Source organism: Nipponia nippon, unplaced genomic scaffold (assembly GCF_047370975.1).
Source record: "Nipponia nippon isolate SJK-2023a ecotype South Korea unplaced genomic scaffold, ASM4737097v1 scaffold_24, whole genome shotgun sequence".
Lineage (NCBI taxonomy): Eukaryota > Metazoa > Chordata > Aves > Pelecaniformes > Threskiornithidae > Nipponia > Nipponia nippon.
The window spans coordinates 745,148-763,548 of record NW_028262341.1 but is presented as its reverse complement, the minus strand read 5'-3'; the positions used below and the strand labels follow the sequence as shown (position 1 = coordinate 763,548).

Here is an 18,401-nt window from a genome sequence, read left to right as displayed (position 1 = left end):
CATGCATTTCGGCTGCTTCTGAAATAGTATGTAGTTTTCTAAGTGTATGCTTTCTTTTCCAGCCAGCCACATATGGAGACAAAAATCCATTTTGGATAGAGAGGGAATTGGAATTACTGAATTTTCTTTTTGTTTGTTGGTTTTTTGTTGTTTTTTGTTGTTGTTGTTGTTGTTTTCCTCTGAAGGTGTGCATATATTGCCAAGATTGCTGAATCATTCCCAGGTGACCTAAGGATAACCCCAAACCAGTCTACTTTTCATTTCATAATCAAAATTCAGTCCTTCAACTCACAGCATATTTGTTCATTTGTCTTTCATAACTTGGAAAAGACAAGACAGATGCAGAGAAACGTTAATCGTATTGTTATTAATCACTGTTTTCTTAAAATGGGAGAGCACTTGACTGTTGTGTGGAGTGCAGTGGTGTGAGAACTGGAATACAATACTATGGCAATCTTAAAATCTTTGGAAAACAAAATGGGTTTAACAATTAGATTAATTAAATGATTAAAAGACACTGTGCCAACCAGCTTAATTACTAGAGAAAGGTAGGATATAAGATAGTCTTGTCATACTAGCCTAACTAGCACAATTGTACCAACTGTGAATTTTCTTTAGAGCATCAACAGAACAAAATGGAGCGTGTTCAGAGCAGGAAGAAAAGACTACCAGTGATCAGCCCACTTTGTGCAGTATGTCATGGCTTAAGTACAGTGATTGTCTGAGTATTACTCAAACTCATAGGTGGACTAAGCACTGTATTTCTAAAAATTACTTTGGGTACCTATCTTTCACCTGATCGGAGAGGATGCCATATGATGGTCACCATTTAAAATTATTTGGAATAATGATTTCAGGAGCTAGCCATATTTGACTGTGTATATTAAAAATCTCAGCAGTATTTCCCTTTTTTTTTGCAGTCCCTTTATCATGACCCCAACAGCTGTTGAGAAAATACTGAGAAAAGGCAATAGTATATTTTTGTATAGTAGTTTTGTATTAGCAATTTTAACTGTAATAGGAGTGCTTCAATATGATAAGACATAATAAAAAATTCAATGGGATACATGTAACTTGTCACAGTCATGTAAGTTAAATAATTTCCTCCGATCAGTTTCTTACTAACTCCTTTTAAGAGAAGCATCTTCACACATCTTCATTCAAATTCCTTGTGATGAGGAAGGCAGTGGGTTAAACCTGTGGTCTGCAATGTCAGTTATTCAACAAAGATGTGATCTGGAGGTGCAGCTTGGAAAAAAATAGCACATTGAGTATTTTGCGGTTGTTAAGCTAGCAGAACGAAGCAGTCTTGGTCTCCAGGGAATCTGGAGGAGGGGTGTAAGTGTCACTTCTGGAAAGAAGTCATTTCATTGAAATATCACTGCAACTCGGCTCCAAGCTGCAACAACAGTGTTTTGTGTCCTCAAGTGCCTTTATCTTGTCAGCAGCATGGTTATTACTGATGAATCTGATAATACTGTTGCATTTCATCAAAAGTGTAACATAATTCAGTTGGCTAGCCTTTGGTGTTTCGATTTTGTACATAAGTATACATTACTAAATAACACAGGGCTTGGAATTAAGCTGAAATGAGTGCCTTTACTTTACTAGAAAATTGTCCAAAAACATTATTTGAAATGTTACTCTTATTTTGTGTGTCTTCATAAAGAAATACGAGACGCCAAGTATTCATCTTTTAAGTATAGTTCTGTTCAGTTTTGAAAAAGAATGGACAGAAATTCGGTACTTTCCATATTTAAAACACAAATTACTTTTCCACTTTTTTTTTTAAAACTGAATATTCTATTGATACCTATGCGTAGTAGTGATTTTAGTAATATCCACTGAATAATAAAGGTTCATTTTAAAATAGCTTTTCTTTATAACAATACTTTAGAGAAATCTTTATCTGGAAATTGTTTTCTAAATAATCCAAGGAGCAGCAACTAAGAGACAGGACTGAAATGCTGTCATTTGACAAGAGTTTGAAATCCTTTTATTCATTGATAGCAAAGCTTTCCTTAAAAATAATTTCTGTTATCCTTAACAGTATACTTCCAACCTAATACCTGGTTTTCAGTTCTGTAATAGAATTTCACCATCTCAGCTAAGTAGAATGAAAACCCCAGATTGGGCACTGGGATACAGTAAAACAAACTGTAATCCTACTTCAGATATGGGGAAGCTTTGCTTACGGTGAGGTTGTTTTGAGCATAGGATTATTTCATGGGGAGAGAATGGATGGAGTCCTGGAGCATACTGTCCTTGTCAACAGGTCTGCTCTTCGTGAAGTGAACAAGTCTGCTGATGTAAACTGAGGAAACCAATCCCTCCTTCCAAGTTAAAATGTGATTTTGTTCTCTGATAACAGATGCACAACTTGGCTATTAATAGGATTATTGTTATATGACATTATGTATTCTTTATCACTCATAATAATGTGTAAGATGGAGTGAACAGAAATACAATGCCGGAGTCCAGGTCAAACTGTAAGGAGCTGAAATTTAAGGAAAAGTGAGAAGTTATAAGGAATAGCATTATGACCTTCTACAATTACACTTCTCAGGCTACTGCTGTCATGTGAATACCTTTCTATTACAGAACAGAAATTAAGCATTTTAGAGAAATATCTATCAATGGAACTACACCAAGAATAAATTAGGTCTTGTGATCCAGATCTTTCAAATGGCTTGCTTCTATCAATGAGATAACTCTACCTTTTTGTGAAGATTTTAAACTCATTGTAAGTAAACCAGTATAGGGGTTATGTTTCTTTTGTGTGCAGCTGAACATTCAAAGGCTCAACAGAAGGAATAATGGCTTATTGCCAGTCAGTTTTTAAAAAAATTTTTCGTTCAGAGTGGTGAGTAGTTTTATGTTCTATCTTGGAGAAAATGAGAAAGTTTCTAGTAGTTAATCAATGTAGTTCCTCTTAATGAGGAGAAGGACTTGGGGGTGTTGGTTGATGAGAAACTCAACATGACCTGGCAATGTGCGCTTGTAGCCCAGAAAGCCAACCATATCCTGGGCCGCATCAAAAGAAGCACGATCAGCAGATCGAGGGAGGTGATTCTCCCCCTCTACTCTGCCCTCGTGAGACCCCATCTGGAATACTGCGTTCAGCTCTGGGGCCCCCAATACAAGAAGGACATGGACCTGTTGGAGCAGGTCCAGAGGAGGCCACAAAGATGCTCAGAGGGCTGGAGCACCCCTCCTATGAGAACAGGCTAAGAAGAGAGTTGGGGTTGTTCAGCCTGGAGAAGAGAAGGCTCTGGGGACACCTTATAGCAGCCTTCCAGTACCTAAACAGGGCCTACAAGAAAGCTGGAGAGGGCCTTTTTACAAGGGCACTTAGTGATAGGCCAAGGGGTAATGGCTTTAAACTGAAAGAGTGGAGGTTTAGATTAGATACAAGGAAGAAATTCTTCACTGTGAGGGTTCTGAGGCACTGGAACAGGTTGCCCAGAGAAGCTGTGGATGCCCCATCCCTGGAAGTGTTCAAGGCCAGGTTGGATGGGGCTTTGAGCAACCTGGTCTAGTGGAAGGTGTCCCTGCCCAAGGCAGTTGGGTTAGAACTAGATGATGTTTAAGATCCATTCCAAGCCAAACCATTCTATGATTCTAGGATTAATATTTATTTCTCTGATTTGTGGTAGGTAAAAAAATAATGAAACCCTATTATAGTAACTAGCTAATGGCTTAGAAATACTTGATAAGTTACAAGTTGAAGTGTTTACAAATGGAAATTTGCTGTTTGTGTTACAGTATTGTCTACAGCATGTCTGGCACTTTGAAGCTATCAATGACCAGAAATTAAATAAGTGGTAAATGTGATTTGAAATAGTAATCATCCATCATTTGTCTTTCCAGAACAAAAAAACCCAACTAAATTTATATTCCCCAATTCCCATAATTTCCTAAATTCATGAACTTGAAAAAGTAGCACTAAATATTTATCCTTCGTCCTCAGGAAAAAAAGAGAAACAAAAATTTGTAAAGTGTTCTCCTAAAGAAGACAACACAGTTGAATTAAAAATACTCAGTAAAGTGTGATAAAACGTAATACACAACTTTGCATGTCTCTGTCTGTTCTGGTAGTTTCTTGTTTGTTTGCAGTAAGCTGTAGAAGGCATGAAATACTGTGAATGAGAAGGTATTCTTTAAGATAATAACTAGTGAGTTGGTAATAAGTAGTTAGCTTTTTGGTGCGTTATACATATCCATGCCTTTATGGGAAAGCAACCAGAATGCTGTGCTTAAGATAACAAAAATGCTGGAAAAAGGAGGTTATGAGAAAGTGACAAAAATAGACAGTTGGCTTTTGGATTATTTTTCTCTTAGCATTGCGCTTTTGGTGGATCAGGGACTGGTCACAGCTAAACACGATGGCCCCAATGTCATCTGTTCCTGTGTTTATTTACAGTTCTCTTAATTGGCATCGCTGGATGTGATGAATTAAGCAATACTGATTTGGAAAGACGTTTGACTTTCCTATGAACTTACTTGTACATTCATCTCAGAGCTATCAACTGACTAGCAGAGTCTTATTTATGCTTAGCATCAGTGTGAGTTTTCAGCATGGGTTTCAAGGAGATATTTACCAAAAATTAAACATTTTCTGCTTTTCCTGCCAACAATATGCTGCTGTCATCAGTGTTTCAAACTTGGTACCAACGGTGGTTGTAGTTTCCCTGTGTTGTCCTTCACATCCATCCTTAAACATTCGCTGTTCAGTTTGTTTAAATTACCTGTGCATTAATGTCATATGAATATATACAAAACTAACCTGAGATTCTGAACATTTCTGCTCTTGTTTTGATTCAACTGATTGTATTAATATTCTCCATGACGGAATATTTTTGTCTGGTTACTGTGTATTTTGGTTGCATACATGAATATATGAAAACATTATATTAATATTTATACTGTAATTTTAAAAAGACATCTAAATTAATTTTGGTTAGTAAGCTTAGTGATTTTAAAATAAAATAATAATTGGTTTATTTATTGCAGGATCAAAATGATCCTTAACACCATGTTAAGTGCCAGTTTTATCTCTATTTCAGTACTTGAACTTGAGGAGTAAATACATCTTAGCCAAGTTAAGGCTTAAATGAAATGTAAAATGATACTACATGTATAGTACAGCTAGTTCTCGGAATGGCTCTGTAGTAGATTTCTTATGAAACTATCACTCTTGATGAAAAACCTGTATTTCAGAGAAACTGACTTAAGTGTTATTATTTCTGAAGATCTTGCCAAAATTCTCGTGACCTAACTTCTCTGAAGCAGGATTCAGAAAGAGGAAAGAAAGCTAAAGTATGTCTGGCATTGCATACAACATTTCAGATTACGTTAGCATTTTTTTTCTGATTATCACTCAAAATCAGATATGAAATTTTGGAGTAATCAAAAACAAAGCTTTCAGTTGTATTGTTAAAGTAACTAGAGTATCAGCAGAAGGAGTATGAGAAGTAGGAGTTCCTATACCATAGACTACTTCCAGCAAGTGCTGCTTAGGCTTTGGACTTTTGAGATCTGTCATAAACACAAAGTTTCTTGGGTATTTTTGGTTGGTTTGTTTTTTCTGTACCTTGAACCCAGGAGAATAGTGCATACAACATGAAGTCGCAATAATTTGCAGCCAGTTATGCTATAGGATGTTTCTGCTCAGACTGTTCAGCTTGTAGGACTCATGAAGGCAGGTTGGATGTTTGTTCTTCCAGAATGCTCTCAGACACATTTGTGCTACAAAATTTTACCAGTATGAAAATTCTTAAATAATCATACTGATGCTGCTAATTCACTTTCATGTCTTCACCCTGGGCTGCCTTTACTGCTATGTTCACGGTGCATCACGCTCACTGTGCATTGAGCCATGCATCAAACATCAAAAGTGTGTGAACCTCCTACATAGGCATTGCCCCTCCAGAGAGTATGCCATTTTACCCTAGTATTAGGGGATAAGGGCTGTCTTTCAGAGACTGTCAGCCTGGAGATTACCCATGGAAGCATCAGCGGGCTGTTGTGTCCAGCAGTATGTGGAAGAGTCACAACTCAGGGTGATGCTAAAGCGTTCTCAGGCACGCCTCACTTGCGTGTGCTATATGATGGGAGGCATTGCGGAGGGTGGGAAAGCACAGTTGCATGTACTGTGCAAACAGCGAGAGGAAACATCTTTAAAAGGGAAAATTGACTTTTTAACTGTTTCAGACTCTCCCTATGGAAATAATTTATTTTCAAGAGAGAGACTTAAGCTACCACACTTCACAGCACTGGCAAGCATCTGTGCCTTACTAGGTCTAGCTCCATACCTTCTTCCAGAGTTATTAATGCAGCTCCTTCTTCATCCTGACACTATTGCTGTGCTGTCAACAGACTGTTGCTCCCTCTTTGTCTTTGATGCCGGTTTTAGCATCATTAAATCCTAAGATAGGAGTTTAAACTTGCCTGCATCATGGACACTGGTGCCAGTAGTTTCAGTGTCATCTAGAGGCACTACCTTGTCTGTGCCTGGAGTCCAGCAGGGACTTTTACTTGCGTGGTATTCACAGCACAAAACACCAGTAACATGCTCATACTTTGCCACAGAAGAGAGAACACAAGGACGTTGCCTCCAAAGAAGCTGGTAGCAGGAGGGATTGGCTTGATGCTTGATCCAGCTGAAGAAGTGGGTACCCACCACCTCTAGTAATTCAGCAGGAACTACTACTGTCCAGCTAACTCAGCAGATTTAGGGCTGATGTAGAGGAGGTTTATGGAGGAGGCTTGGATGGTGAGGGAATGGAGTGGCCAAGAGTGGCCATAGATCTGTTTTATATGTGAGGTCCAACTTCTCTCATCCATCATCAAGTAGATTTCATCATTCATCATCAGGTAGACTTCTAAAAAATTAGAAATCTCCTTTTCATGGAAAAATTTAGTAATGTGATAAACTTACTTTGGATAAAAGTAAGGATGTCTTACTCTAAGCAAAATACCTGAAATTAAATGGCCAGAATAGTGAATGAGCCGGATGAGTATTTTTATAGATCAAGTCAAGTCCTTTCTTTGTAAAATTTTTTGATTGCAAATGGAATTCTTCTGTGAGCTTCCGTCATAAAGCACTTCTTGTGATAGCCTCAAAAAATAACCTACGTGTTGCAGACTTCTCTCTGGACTTTTATAGTTCAGATACTGTACTAATGGAATAACTAACCTATTTTATTTTTATTTTTTATTTACTTTGTGATTTCTTTATTGCAAAAAACAGCCTAAACCATGGCTATTTTTAGTTTTTTTTTAATATAATCATCTATTTTTACATTGTCGAGAGTAGCTTGGATAGAGCAAAGAATGACCACAATAAGTTTCATTGAAGTACACCATTTTAATTAATAATTGTAAAGAGATACCATAAATTCAGTATTTTAGCTACAAAAGCAAATATAGTTTTCCATTTTTAAGAAGGTAAGATAGTGTACAAAAAGATCAGACCATTTAAATTTTCCTATTTCATCTTTTTATGAAAAACAGTGAAAGCAAATTGCAAATATTTAAAATGTCAAACTAATGGAAGAATAATGATGAACAACTTGTAATGCGTGCAAATAGAAGCCATGGTTTGCTGTGGGACTGTGAAAAAAGAAATGAATGAATTCATCAGGATAGAATAAATAAGAATATTTCAGTGCAGCAGTTGCAGGTTTGTTTACTGATCTACCTGGTATAAGGTCTTAAAACGTTCATTGGATAGCACAAGCTAGAAAATGTAATATACCTAAACCACTGAAAATGCTTTGTTTCTGGTTTTGGGACTTCATTGCTGATCAGGGAAAAGAATCCCAAACAAACAAACATGAAAACAGAAAAAAGCACCAGTACATTATGTAATTAAAGATAGAAACTGAAGTTTCTGTAACACCTAAGACTGGACTATTGTGGAATGCCCATAACTACAGTATTCTTACAATTATTAAGCAGTACTTCAAATGTCAGAAAACCGACCTACTATTATGGCCTCTCAAACTTTGCATCATTCTGTCCTCCTTCCCACTCAGAAACACAGAGGAGAGATGGTTTTGCACAAGTGTGTATAAACTGCACAATGTAATAAAATCTCAAATAATTAGGCCAATTAAAATCAACACATTGAATACCTCCCTGAAACATCACGGTCCACTATCAAAAAATGGCCAACATTAGTAAGTTAATTTAATTTTGAGTATCTAGCCTGAAGCAAAGAGCTAGTTGAGGCCTTTTTCTCTGGAAACCACGAGAACCAAGATTTGAGTAAATTAGTCTGGATCACTTGTGTAATCACCTCCACAAGACCTTGTGTTTCTTCCCCCATCATCATCACAAATGATTCCTCCAATATCCATCCGATAGCACTGCTCAGATCTTTTGGCCACCCTCGGGGCAGCTCTCCAGAATGGGACTTCAGTCCTCAAGCAGAAGGCTTTCTGAGGAGGCTGTAGAAGCTCTACAGTCTCATGTGTTGGCTTGATCTGACTCCTTTCTGTGTATCTTCTTCATCAACAAAGTTGTACAAACCCCACTCCTCCTAAAAAGTGGTTACTCTGGAGCCATATCCCCTTCAGAGGAATTGGCAGCACCTCTGAAAGTAATTCATTTCATTACATTGGTGAGGTAGCCTTATGGTCATTCATTGCTATGTCTGTAGCCCAGTAGACAAAGAATTGCCCTATGCGCATTTTACCAGTCCTGGAGAGTTGCACGCTAATCTCTGAGGTTCACCGAGGAACAAAGCTGTGTTCCTCTGGTATCAGTGCTAAGTCAGATTCAAAAATAAATTAAAAAAAAATATATTTTTTAAAAAAAAAACAAACAACTATTGAGACAATGATGAAAATGTTATCTTTAGGTATATTTCTTATAAAGCCTTGTTAGGAGGTTTAATGGCTAACATAAATCTTAACAGATATAATTTTAATCCTTTTCTCTCCCTGTTTTGGAATAACCATTATTTCCTTCTCTCTCTGTTTTTTAAATTGTTAAGTATATTTTACCATTTTTCTTTTTAAAGTGATTTTCAAAAAGTGTGGGAAACGGCATGAACTCAGCAGAGGCAGATCCCTATATCTCTATAGGAGCACTGCATCCTGAGAAGTTGTTCCCTCCTCTTAGAAGCATCCTTTTGTAACCTGGGGGCTCTGGCATAGGCCACAGTTGAGGACATCTAAGACCCATTGAATGCATTGAGGCACTCTGACATGCATTAATGCCTGGTATAGCTTAGTTTAAATAATATGAGTAGGAGTGAGGGAACCTGGGACAGGAGGCTTCCGAAAACTGGTCATGTAGCAGGGGAGGTGCTGCTTAGCTCTTTTTCTGAGGTCTCGCAACTTAACAGTATTTTGCCTATCTGACTTCATACTGTTGAGGTGTGTTTGCTCAGTGATTTATTATAGTCTATTCAAATGCTTTATTCTGTAGCATCAGCTCCATCGGACATAGTATAGTGCATATTACACGGCTGGTAAAGATGGACACAGCTAAGGTAGCATAGAGGCAACCAGGAATTAGTATGCAAGGAGGGATGATATTGTAATAAGGTTCATCATTATTAGTGCTCCTTTAATGGGTTACTCCTTCTTAGTCAGAGACTGCAGTGCAGGCTATTTTGGACATTTCAAGATGCTCAGGCTTTTAACATCATTGATCTTCCCTATCAGTGATGCTACTGTTGTCATTCTTTATCTAGAAAACCTGTACATATGGAAGTAAGATCCAACATACTTCACTCAAACTGTGTCTGCACTTACTCATTAATTTAGTTGACATTGTTACCCGATGCTCAGTTTAAACAGGTCATTTTTTACTTTAAAAAAACCCAAACAACCAAACAAAAAAACAAACCACAAACCAAAAACTTTCCCTTCTGTTTTCCTTTGGAAATGTAGATAATATGAAAATAATTAGTGGGCGTTCACAGAAGCCATGCAAAAGAAAGGAAAGGTAACAGAATTATCTTGTTCAGGCATTATTTCTGTGCATTCAGACCCCCTCTGTCTGGGAAGCCAAGAGGCTGTGACAGACCTGAGAGAAGTACCCAAGAACCTTTCAGAGAGTTGCATGATTTTGCATGCATCTAAGCAACATCATACTCCAGTCTCATGTCCTTCAGGCAGTGCTCAAAGAATGGCAGTGACTAGCGGAGAATGGTCTTTATTTACTACAGCTTTATAGGCTGGTTTGGTTGACTAGTGGTAGCCTCTCACAAGCAGGTAGTTATGATTCAAAAGTGTTTGCTATGTCCAACTCACCTGACTGGCTTTTTCTGTCAGTTGCAATTATATAGTATTTTAACACTGATCATGCAGACCAGATCCTCGCATAAATAAGACCCTTTATTACAGGGTTTTCTAGCGAATCAAAGTCTTGAACTCAGTTCTGAAGCCAGCACTTTCTGCAGTCTTTGTATTTTAATGATATGTTCTAGACTTTTGTTTGGAAAGAACATACAGCTTAGATGCTAAATATGCTACTGCTAGTTGTTCAGAAATTTGATTCTAAAGCACAGCTTAAGCCATTGAAAAATCTGTGGTAATTAACTGAATATTTCCTTTCTGCTTAGTTTAAAAAGGTCAGCCCTTCTTTGTGCCAGTTTTCAAATCTTAACAGCATTATTCTTTAATTTCCTAGACAGTGTGCCAAACACCTGGAAATACAATTTCCAGATCTGCATCTTTTGGGTATCAAGTGTGAGAGTACAATAGAGTGATAAGTTAATAAACATAAGCCATTCATATTCTGTAGGGCAGATATTGGCAGGTCATTAGTAAGCTGCAAGTGGCTCTCTGCATTGTGTGTGCATGAGTACTTTCACAGAAGATTGTAAGTCTTTATAGGTGATTCAGCTTTATGCCCTACAGAAACATATTGCAGGAAGGAAGACTGCTAGAAATTAAAAGTAATTGAGGTTCCAATACATGACAACAATAACAGTTTGGCTTCCCTTTTTGTGACGATCTCCTGCTTGTAAATTGCCCGAAGCAATATTCTTTACTTGCTTATTCCAACCGAAGGATTTGCAAAGGTAACTAATTTCATCCTCTGATTCACTTCTTAGAAATCCCTTTTTTCTTTTCCCTTCCAAAAACGTAACCTGAATTCTTCTAATTTGTCATGGTGGTTATTTTTGGGGTTGGTAAAATCATAAGCATTACCAGCAGAATCGTGAGCATTCCTTCTTGTACTCTTTGTAACAGAATCCTGTTTTGAAGCTTGATGTAGTTCTGAAAGAATATTGCAGTCTGCTGAAATTATCTTTGAAGTGCTTGGAATTTGCTGATAAAATGCATAAATTACTTTCTTTATGCTATATGTATATCCTTGTGCATGTGTGAGGATGTTTTTACACATAATACAAGAAAAAGTGTGCAAGTTACATTCACGTTTGTATATATATAGACACACTCAGATGCAATATTTTTTAGAATCTAGTCAAGATTTATCTAATTGACGCATATTTGTATATCCATGCAATGTCTAGCATCCTTCCCCTCAACATACATTTGTTATTTTAACAAATCATTATACTTGTATAAATGAAGGGTAAACACTATACAATTCTAATTTACCTTCCGATGAAATAATGACATTATGACATATCCAGAGAATTACTTTCTGCATTTTGGTCAGGTTTTGGGTTTTTTTTCGTTTGTTTTTTTTTTGGGGGGGTTTAATGCCTACCATGCAATGACAAAGGTTTATTCTCCCTTTGTTCTTTTCAGAGTGCTGCAGCAGCTCCCAGTCCAGTGCTAGGAAACATTCCCCCAGGAGATGGCATGCCAGTAGGTCCTGTACCACCGGGTTTTTTTCAGGTATTCAGAAAAATTATGATTACAGGAATTTTAGGATAGAAAATCCTCCATAATACTGTTTACAAGTCTGTAGAAAAGGTCCTGTTCTAAACTGTGTCTCACTATATGGTGCAATACTTGAGAGTGGAAAGGAAGGGATCTTTCTGGCTGACAAGTATTTCATAATACAGCAGAACTCATTTCAAAATTTCAAGGGTAAGAAATGGTGCCAGTTTATGAGTGGAGACTGAAAATGCTTGAATATAATCTTAAAATAATTTCCTATGGTAATATACATATATTGCATTGAAGCTTTAACATAAGAATGCTGTTGGTCTTGTTTAGCTCTGTGGTAAAGCCATGGGCCAGATTTTTAAGGTGTTCAAGTTTCAGTGGGAATTAGACCTAGGCAATTAAGAATATCCCACTGAGCATCTCCTTGCACATTGAAGATCTCAACCCTAATGCCTGAAAAAACAAGGCAGGATTTCGACCATGTGTTGCTTTTATTAAGTTTTGTCATAAATGAAATTAAATACCCAGTTAGCACTTTGGACATTAACAGTACAGAATACTATGATGGAAAAAATGGCAGTTTTTAGTGCAAAGCCAACCTAATAGTTGTAATCCGAGATTGGACTGCTCCTGTGAGCAAGCTTGCATCTCTTCTTCACCAAAGTTTGGTTGTTTTTCTCCACACTGGTAAACTGTGGCTGTGCAGCAGGAGCAAAAAGTAGCGGCACCTCTAGCATTGAAAGAGCTCTTTAGGAAGAACAGAGATTTGCACTTCACATACTTGATCTTATGATGTGAAAGAAACAACCCAGATTTCCAGGACTGTGATGTGGGGAGAACATCAGGACAGGATGTTCTGTAAAAACCAAGTGCTGAAATCCAGGTAGAGAGCAGTATCTTTTTCCTTCTTCCCTGAGATAGATAGACAACAGAAGCATATTTCATCTGGAAAAAAAGAAGAAATGTTTTATTTATTTTTTTATCCAAATGGTGATTGTACAAAAATGGCAGGATATCAGCAATCTTTATTTACACTGTATGTAAGTGACAATATTATTTGTATGGTCTTCCTTTTCCCACAGTCACAGAGGGAAAAACTGCTATCTGCAGTATTGATACCTACATAAAGAAACCATGAACCTGGCATGAGCATGTTGTTTCCTTCATCAACTCAAAAACTGAGGCATGATTTTTAATACATGAATTAAAAGATATTTGCAAGTGAAATAGAAAATATCTTACCGTTGCCAGTCACAAAATCCTCAGGAGCTGGCAGGACTGATTAATTATTTTATTTCTGCTTTTACTGTTTCGAACAGCTGTTTTTAAACACAATTTAATCTTAATTTTTATATTGTATAAAAATCACACTTTTTCTTATTTTAGCTGCCCACTCCAGCTGTAATGTCAAAGGAATTAAAGTTTAAAGTTTTTTTCTTTTATTGTCTTTGAGGACAATTAAGAGGGGGAAGGGGCACAGATACGAAAAGTATGTGAAGTATAGGGGAGAGAGTAACTATTTTAAAGGTTTTGCAGGAGGAGGGTGTGGGAGTTTCATTTTTAGAAGCGTGAAAAGACTTCTAGCCACTCTAGATCTTTAAAGATGTAAGAAAGACAAGATGATAGAAAGTTAAGTATGAGTAAACTTTCCTTGTCTGTCAGTATCTGACTTCAGTCTTACTTGAAGCCCCACCAACAGCCTGCTCTTCTTGCAAGGCCTGGGCTTGAAAATAAACAGAGGAAAATCAATTTTCAGTGTAACACAGTTTGTGACGTTAGTCAGAGCTATCATCAACTCAACAGTATGGCCAATGAGTCTTCTGCAAGGCAGGTTCCAAGAGCTGGTCTGCAGAGTCTGGTCTGGACTCCTCCAGACATCACCCTTCACCTCTCCTTGAAACTGCTGGATCTGTGCCATTGTGTTTCTCTGTAAAATGCAGTACCCAAGATTAGTCCCTTACAGCTTTAGCTGACAGAGATCGACTTTCCTCAGTTGAATGGCTATCTCAACAGAACAAACACTTTTCAAGAGATTATTAGTTTTTGCTGTAGTCGTCTGCATAAGAATATACGTAATGAAATACCATACTAGTTAGCAAGTCCAACTGCAAGTTCAATAGTGGATACATTGATATGGTTGGGAGCAATCCCAGCAAGGGGAGCTAAGCCAAAATCCAGTCAGTTACATAACAGTGTGCTGAAACTGTAAGGTGTGCATAAAGCACATATGTACAGACAGTCTATGACAATGTGTTGTGGTGTTGGAGTGAGTGCTCTCAAGAAGCAGTTAATATCTGGTTGTAATACCTTCAGACAGAGCTGAATCTTACCAATGTCAATTTATCTGAGGACAAGAAAATACATTGGCAGACATAGCTGTGTATGTGAAACTTGAAAATTGAGGAGCATCATCTGCTGCCATAAAAAGCAGGTGAAATGACAAGCAAGAAAGAGAAACTCATGATCAAAACTTCCTAATTCCTTCTAGTACTTCTAGAAACTTCCTTTCTTTCTAGTACACCTTTAACTAGACAATCAGTTTCTGTATACTCTTCTGCAGCTCCTCTGATCCCAGCTGATCACAAGAATATACCAAGTAATAGAAAACATGTTCATCTGTCTTGATCTGGATACTGACAAACTTTAGCCTTTCTATGAACTGCCGGTCTTCTTTCACTGAGAGTTTGGAATTTAGACCGCAACTCACTCCTAGATTATGAAAGTGAACAATTTTGATTTTCAAGAGTCAGAAGATCATAGAAACAGTGGGAGAATGGTGCTTATATCTGTATTTAGTTCACTAAGACTTTGCACTAGAAAAACATTGTAACATTTCAACTTTTTGCAACCTAAAATTTATCTAGAAGGTCATTCTGGAGTGATAAGGATGGCTTTTGTTGCTTTCATGAAATGTCTGGATTGGCCTAAGGTAGAGCTGTTGATAGCCACTACCTTCCAGCTCTGTTTGGCTAACTCAGAATTGCTAGACAAGTTAAAGTCCTTTCATTTGTCACCAGTACTGGCTCTTGGTTTTGCACTGCAACTCTATTTTGGTGTCAGCACTAATCACTAACCGGGACATAAGCAAAATGGATGCTCTTGCTGCTGCAATTGCTTCTTATCAGACGGGTGAGGGGAAGGTGGCAACTTAGGTGGGGACTGTGCTGGACACCAAGAAACATTACCTGGGTTCCAGTTTTATTGGCACTTCTGACCACTACCATTATTTCTGTGACCTTTATTTTTTATAAAAGAAAATAATGCAGTACACTAGTATAGCACATGGAGGTAGATAAATGTGGGAGAAATATGGTTTCTCAGACAGCTTCTGGCAAAACTCTGCTCTTCATAAAGTGAGGTTTTCACGTATATGTAGGCCACTAGCACTGATGTTAATTAGCAGTCTCTGGCATTTTATGCCTCGTCCACAGAGGTGGGGTTCTGAAACCAGTAGTTGATTTGTCTTGTATCTCTCTGTACTTGTGTTTTTATACTTCAATTCAGGTGATGAATGATGACTACAGAGCTGATGGTCCAAAGTGCAATTCACCTTCCAATTGATGCAGTGAAAGGAAGATGGTAGAGTTGTGCACAACTGTTATCATCAACTAAATAACCTCTTTTTAAAAAGATAATTGTTTACAGTGTCAAAAATTAAATTTGAAAAGTCAAGAAAGCAGGTTTATGTGGAGTTAAGATGTATCTCAATTTCATCTACCAGTGTGTATGTATTTTAATGTAACTTTAAATTCCATAGCTACATGGTTTTTTTGTCCTCATCTTCTTTCAGTACGTAGAATAGGTAATACTCTGAAATAAATTTGGGTTATACAGTAGCTGAATCCGGTCTTGGTTCATTAGCAGCAAAACTGAATGTGTGGGACGACAGAAGGAGTGAAGACAATAGTTCTGACATACAAGACTATTATTTTAGAGTTGATTTTGTCTTAGGCTGAACTAATGGATCAAGTGCCATCCAATGAGGGTGATTTCTGCTGGGTCAGTGCTTCTGGTACATTGCTTTCTTTAATACGGAGCCTCAGAGAAGGATAATGTTTGGGCATCAGAGTGCGAGCCCGGATGCTAAAAAATGATGTGCAATTCATCCCTAAGTTACCCACGTTTTTTGTGGGTAACCCAAGATAAGTAATTTCAATTCTCTTTCTTCATGGTTGTCCACCTATTAAAATGGAATGTCATAAGTGATGATCCTTTTAAAAGATTATGAATTATTTGGCCAACAGAAGCCGTAAAACTGTACTAGGTTGTGTAAGGATAAGATGGCTGTATACATTTCTGAAATTTTCATCTAACTCCTGTCTTGAGTCTGTAAATACATCATCAGTTTGCCAGTTTCCCTCTCTAGATCACATCTTGTGCATGGAGCTAAGGTGTGAGGAAGGCATTTAGCTGCAATGTTAATAAAATAAAGTCATTTAGGATATTTTCTGTGCCACTTTTTAACATCAGAGTTACTCTGTTGTTAGTTTCTTCATGTGACCATCCACAGAGTTCAATGTGACCTAGTCTTTGTCCCTTTTTGGAGTCCTATCTGATACTGAAATAGCAGGGCAACTGGAGGCCTGAGTAAGCTTATAATTATTCACCTTTGGGTCTAGATGTTAGAGGATGCATATAATGTCAGCAGCCAAGCTTTAAAGAGTTTCTAATAAACTCATTTATGGTGAGTTAAATTCACCCGCTTGTGATCAAAGAGGATTAGGTCATAGAATTCAAAGACTCTCAGATTTTCATATCCAATCTTACTTCCAGTTTCTGGCCTGAGGACAGCCAGCATTTTTCACCAGGGTTGGTTCTGTTCAGTAGAGAAGTATTGCTTGTGAAAGCCCTCTTAGATAGAGGCAGGGCAAGGTCTTCAATACTAGCCTCACTCCCCTCTTCTTGAGGACAATGAGATAAGAAAAAAGTCATGTTTTTTACTTGCACATCATGGTACAGTATGCATTTAGAAAATAATGACATGAACATTTGGAAATATCGTCATGGAAATTTTGAAGCCCAGATACTCTTCTGTACCATGGCACACGCCAGTGTGCCCATATGAAATGTGAGAGTTGTGTTAGCTGCAAACCACTGCTCTTCAGGTAGTGAAGTCCTGGCCCATTTCCATCGATCTCTTCTCTGATCTTTAAATCAGCTAAAAAATTTGAGATACGTTACATTTGTATTTTTGCAGACTAATTATTTGATCTTTGTGGACAGTATCAGCTCTAGTAAGCAAATAAACAGAGGCCAGAGGGAAGTTTTGGAGCTTGTATTCATTGAAGTATTTTGAATTTTTTGAAACAGAATGAAAAGTATTGATTTCAGAGGATTTTATTTGCCTTTTGGTTACTTTTCTGGTTTTAACACACCTAAATGCAGTGTCGTGGTTTAACCCCAGCCGGCAACTAAACCCCACACAGCTGCTTACTCACTCCCCCCTTGGTGGAATGGGGGAGAGAATCAGAAGGGTAAAAGTGAGAAAACTCGTGGGTTGAGAGAAAGACAGTTTAATAGGTAAAGCAAAAGCCGCGTGCACAAGCAAAGCAAAGCAAGGAATTCATTCCCTCCTTCCCATCAGCAGGCAGGTGTTCAGCCATCCCCAGGAAAGCAGGGCTCTGTCACACTAATGGTCACTTGGGAAGACAAACGCCATCACTCCAAACGTCCCCGCCTTCCTTCTTCCCCCAGCTTATATACTGAGCATGATGTCATATGGTATGGAATAGCCCTTTGGCCAGTCTGGGTCAGCTGTCCCAGCTGTGTCCCCTCCCAGCTTCTTGTGCACCTGGCAGGGCAGGGGAAGCTGAAAAGTCCCTGACTACTGTAAGCACTGCTTAGCAGCAACTAAAACATCAGTGTGTTCTCAACATTATTCTCCTCCTAAATCCAAACCACAGCACTATAGCAGCTACTAAGAAGAAAATTAACTCTATCCCAGCTGAAACCAGGCCACAGAATAGAATCATAAAATGGTTTGGGTTGGAAGGGACCTTTAAAGGTCATCTAGTCCAACTCCCCGCCCCCCCACCCCGAGCAGGGACGTCTTCAACCAGATCAGGTTGCTCAGAAGTTCTAAGTTCTAATACAATGGAATTAATCATGTTTCTCCCAGTCGGTGACAACTAGCACTACTGAATGTCTGACCCTGGCTGCTTACTTTTTGCACTGCAATTATGAGAAGCATTTAAATGCATATTTAATTAAACCCCAGTTATCTTTACCTCTTTTATTACATGGTTGACCAAAAAGTTTGCCATGTCTGCATCTGCATAAGGAACCTGTCTGTTTTTTAAAGGCACTCAGGCAGGTAACAACATCGGGTTTGTACTTAACTCACCTGAGAGACGCTGTTGACTAGTTAGCTCATTAAGTGCCAACTGAGATTTGGAGGAAGCAAGTTGTTTGATAATTGACAGTTCACTTGTTTAATTTGGTAATCTTTTTAAGAGTTAAATTCTACCACTGACTATACCCTTTCACATATAAGTGAAGCACTCTTTCTTTTAAATGCATTACTCTTTTTTTCAGCAAATTTGTTAAAATTTGTTCTAGTTGAGCTTATGACTAAACCGT

The 18,401-nt window shown here is 38.0% G+C and overlaps 1 protein-coding gene across 12 annotated transcripts in view; it reads left to right on the top strand.

Moving 5' to 3' along the window:
- SSBP2 (single stranded DNA binding protein 2) overlaps positions 1 to 18,401 on the top strand; it is a 201,352-nt gene that overhangs the window by 119,320 nt on the left and 63,631 nt on the right. For 9 of the 12 annotated variants that reach the window (XM_087761485.1, XM_087761481.1, XM_087761474.1 and 6 more), the window contains exon 5: positions 11,739 to 11,828. The exons of the other annotated variants lie outside the window; for them this stretch is intronic. In XM_087761485.1, the coding sequence (XP_087617611.1) occupies positions 11,739 to 11,828 (90 nt within the window). The remainder of the gene's footprint in view (positions 1 to 11,738; positions 11,829 to 18,401) is intronic. 12 annotated transcript variants of the gene reach the window in all.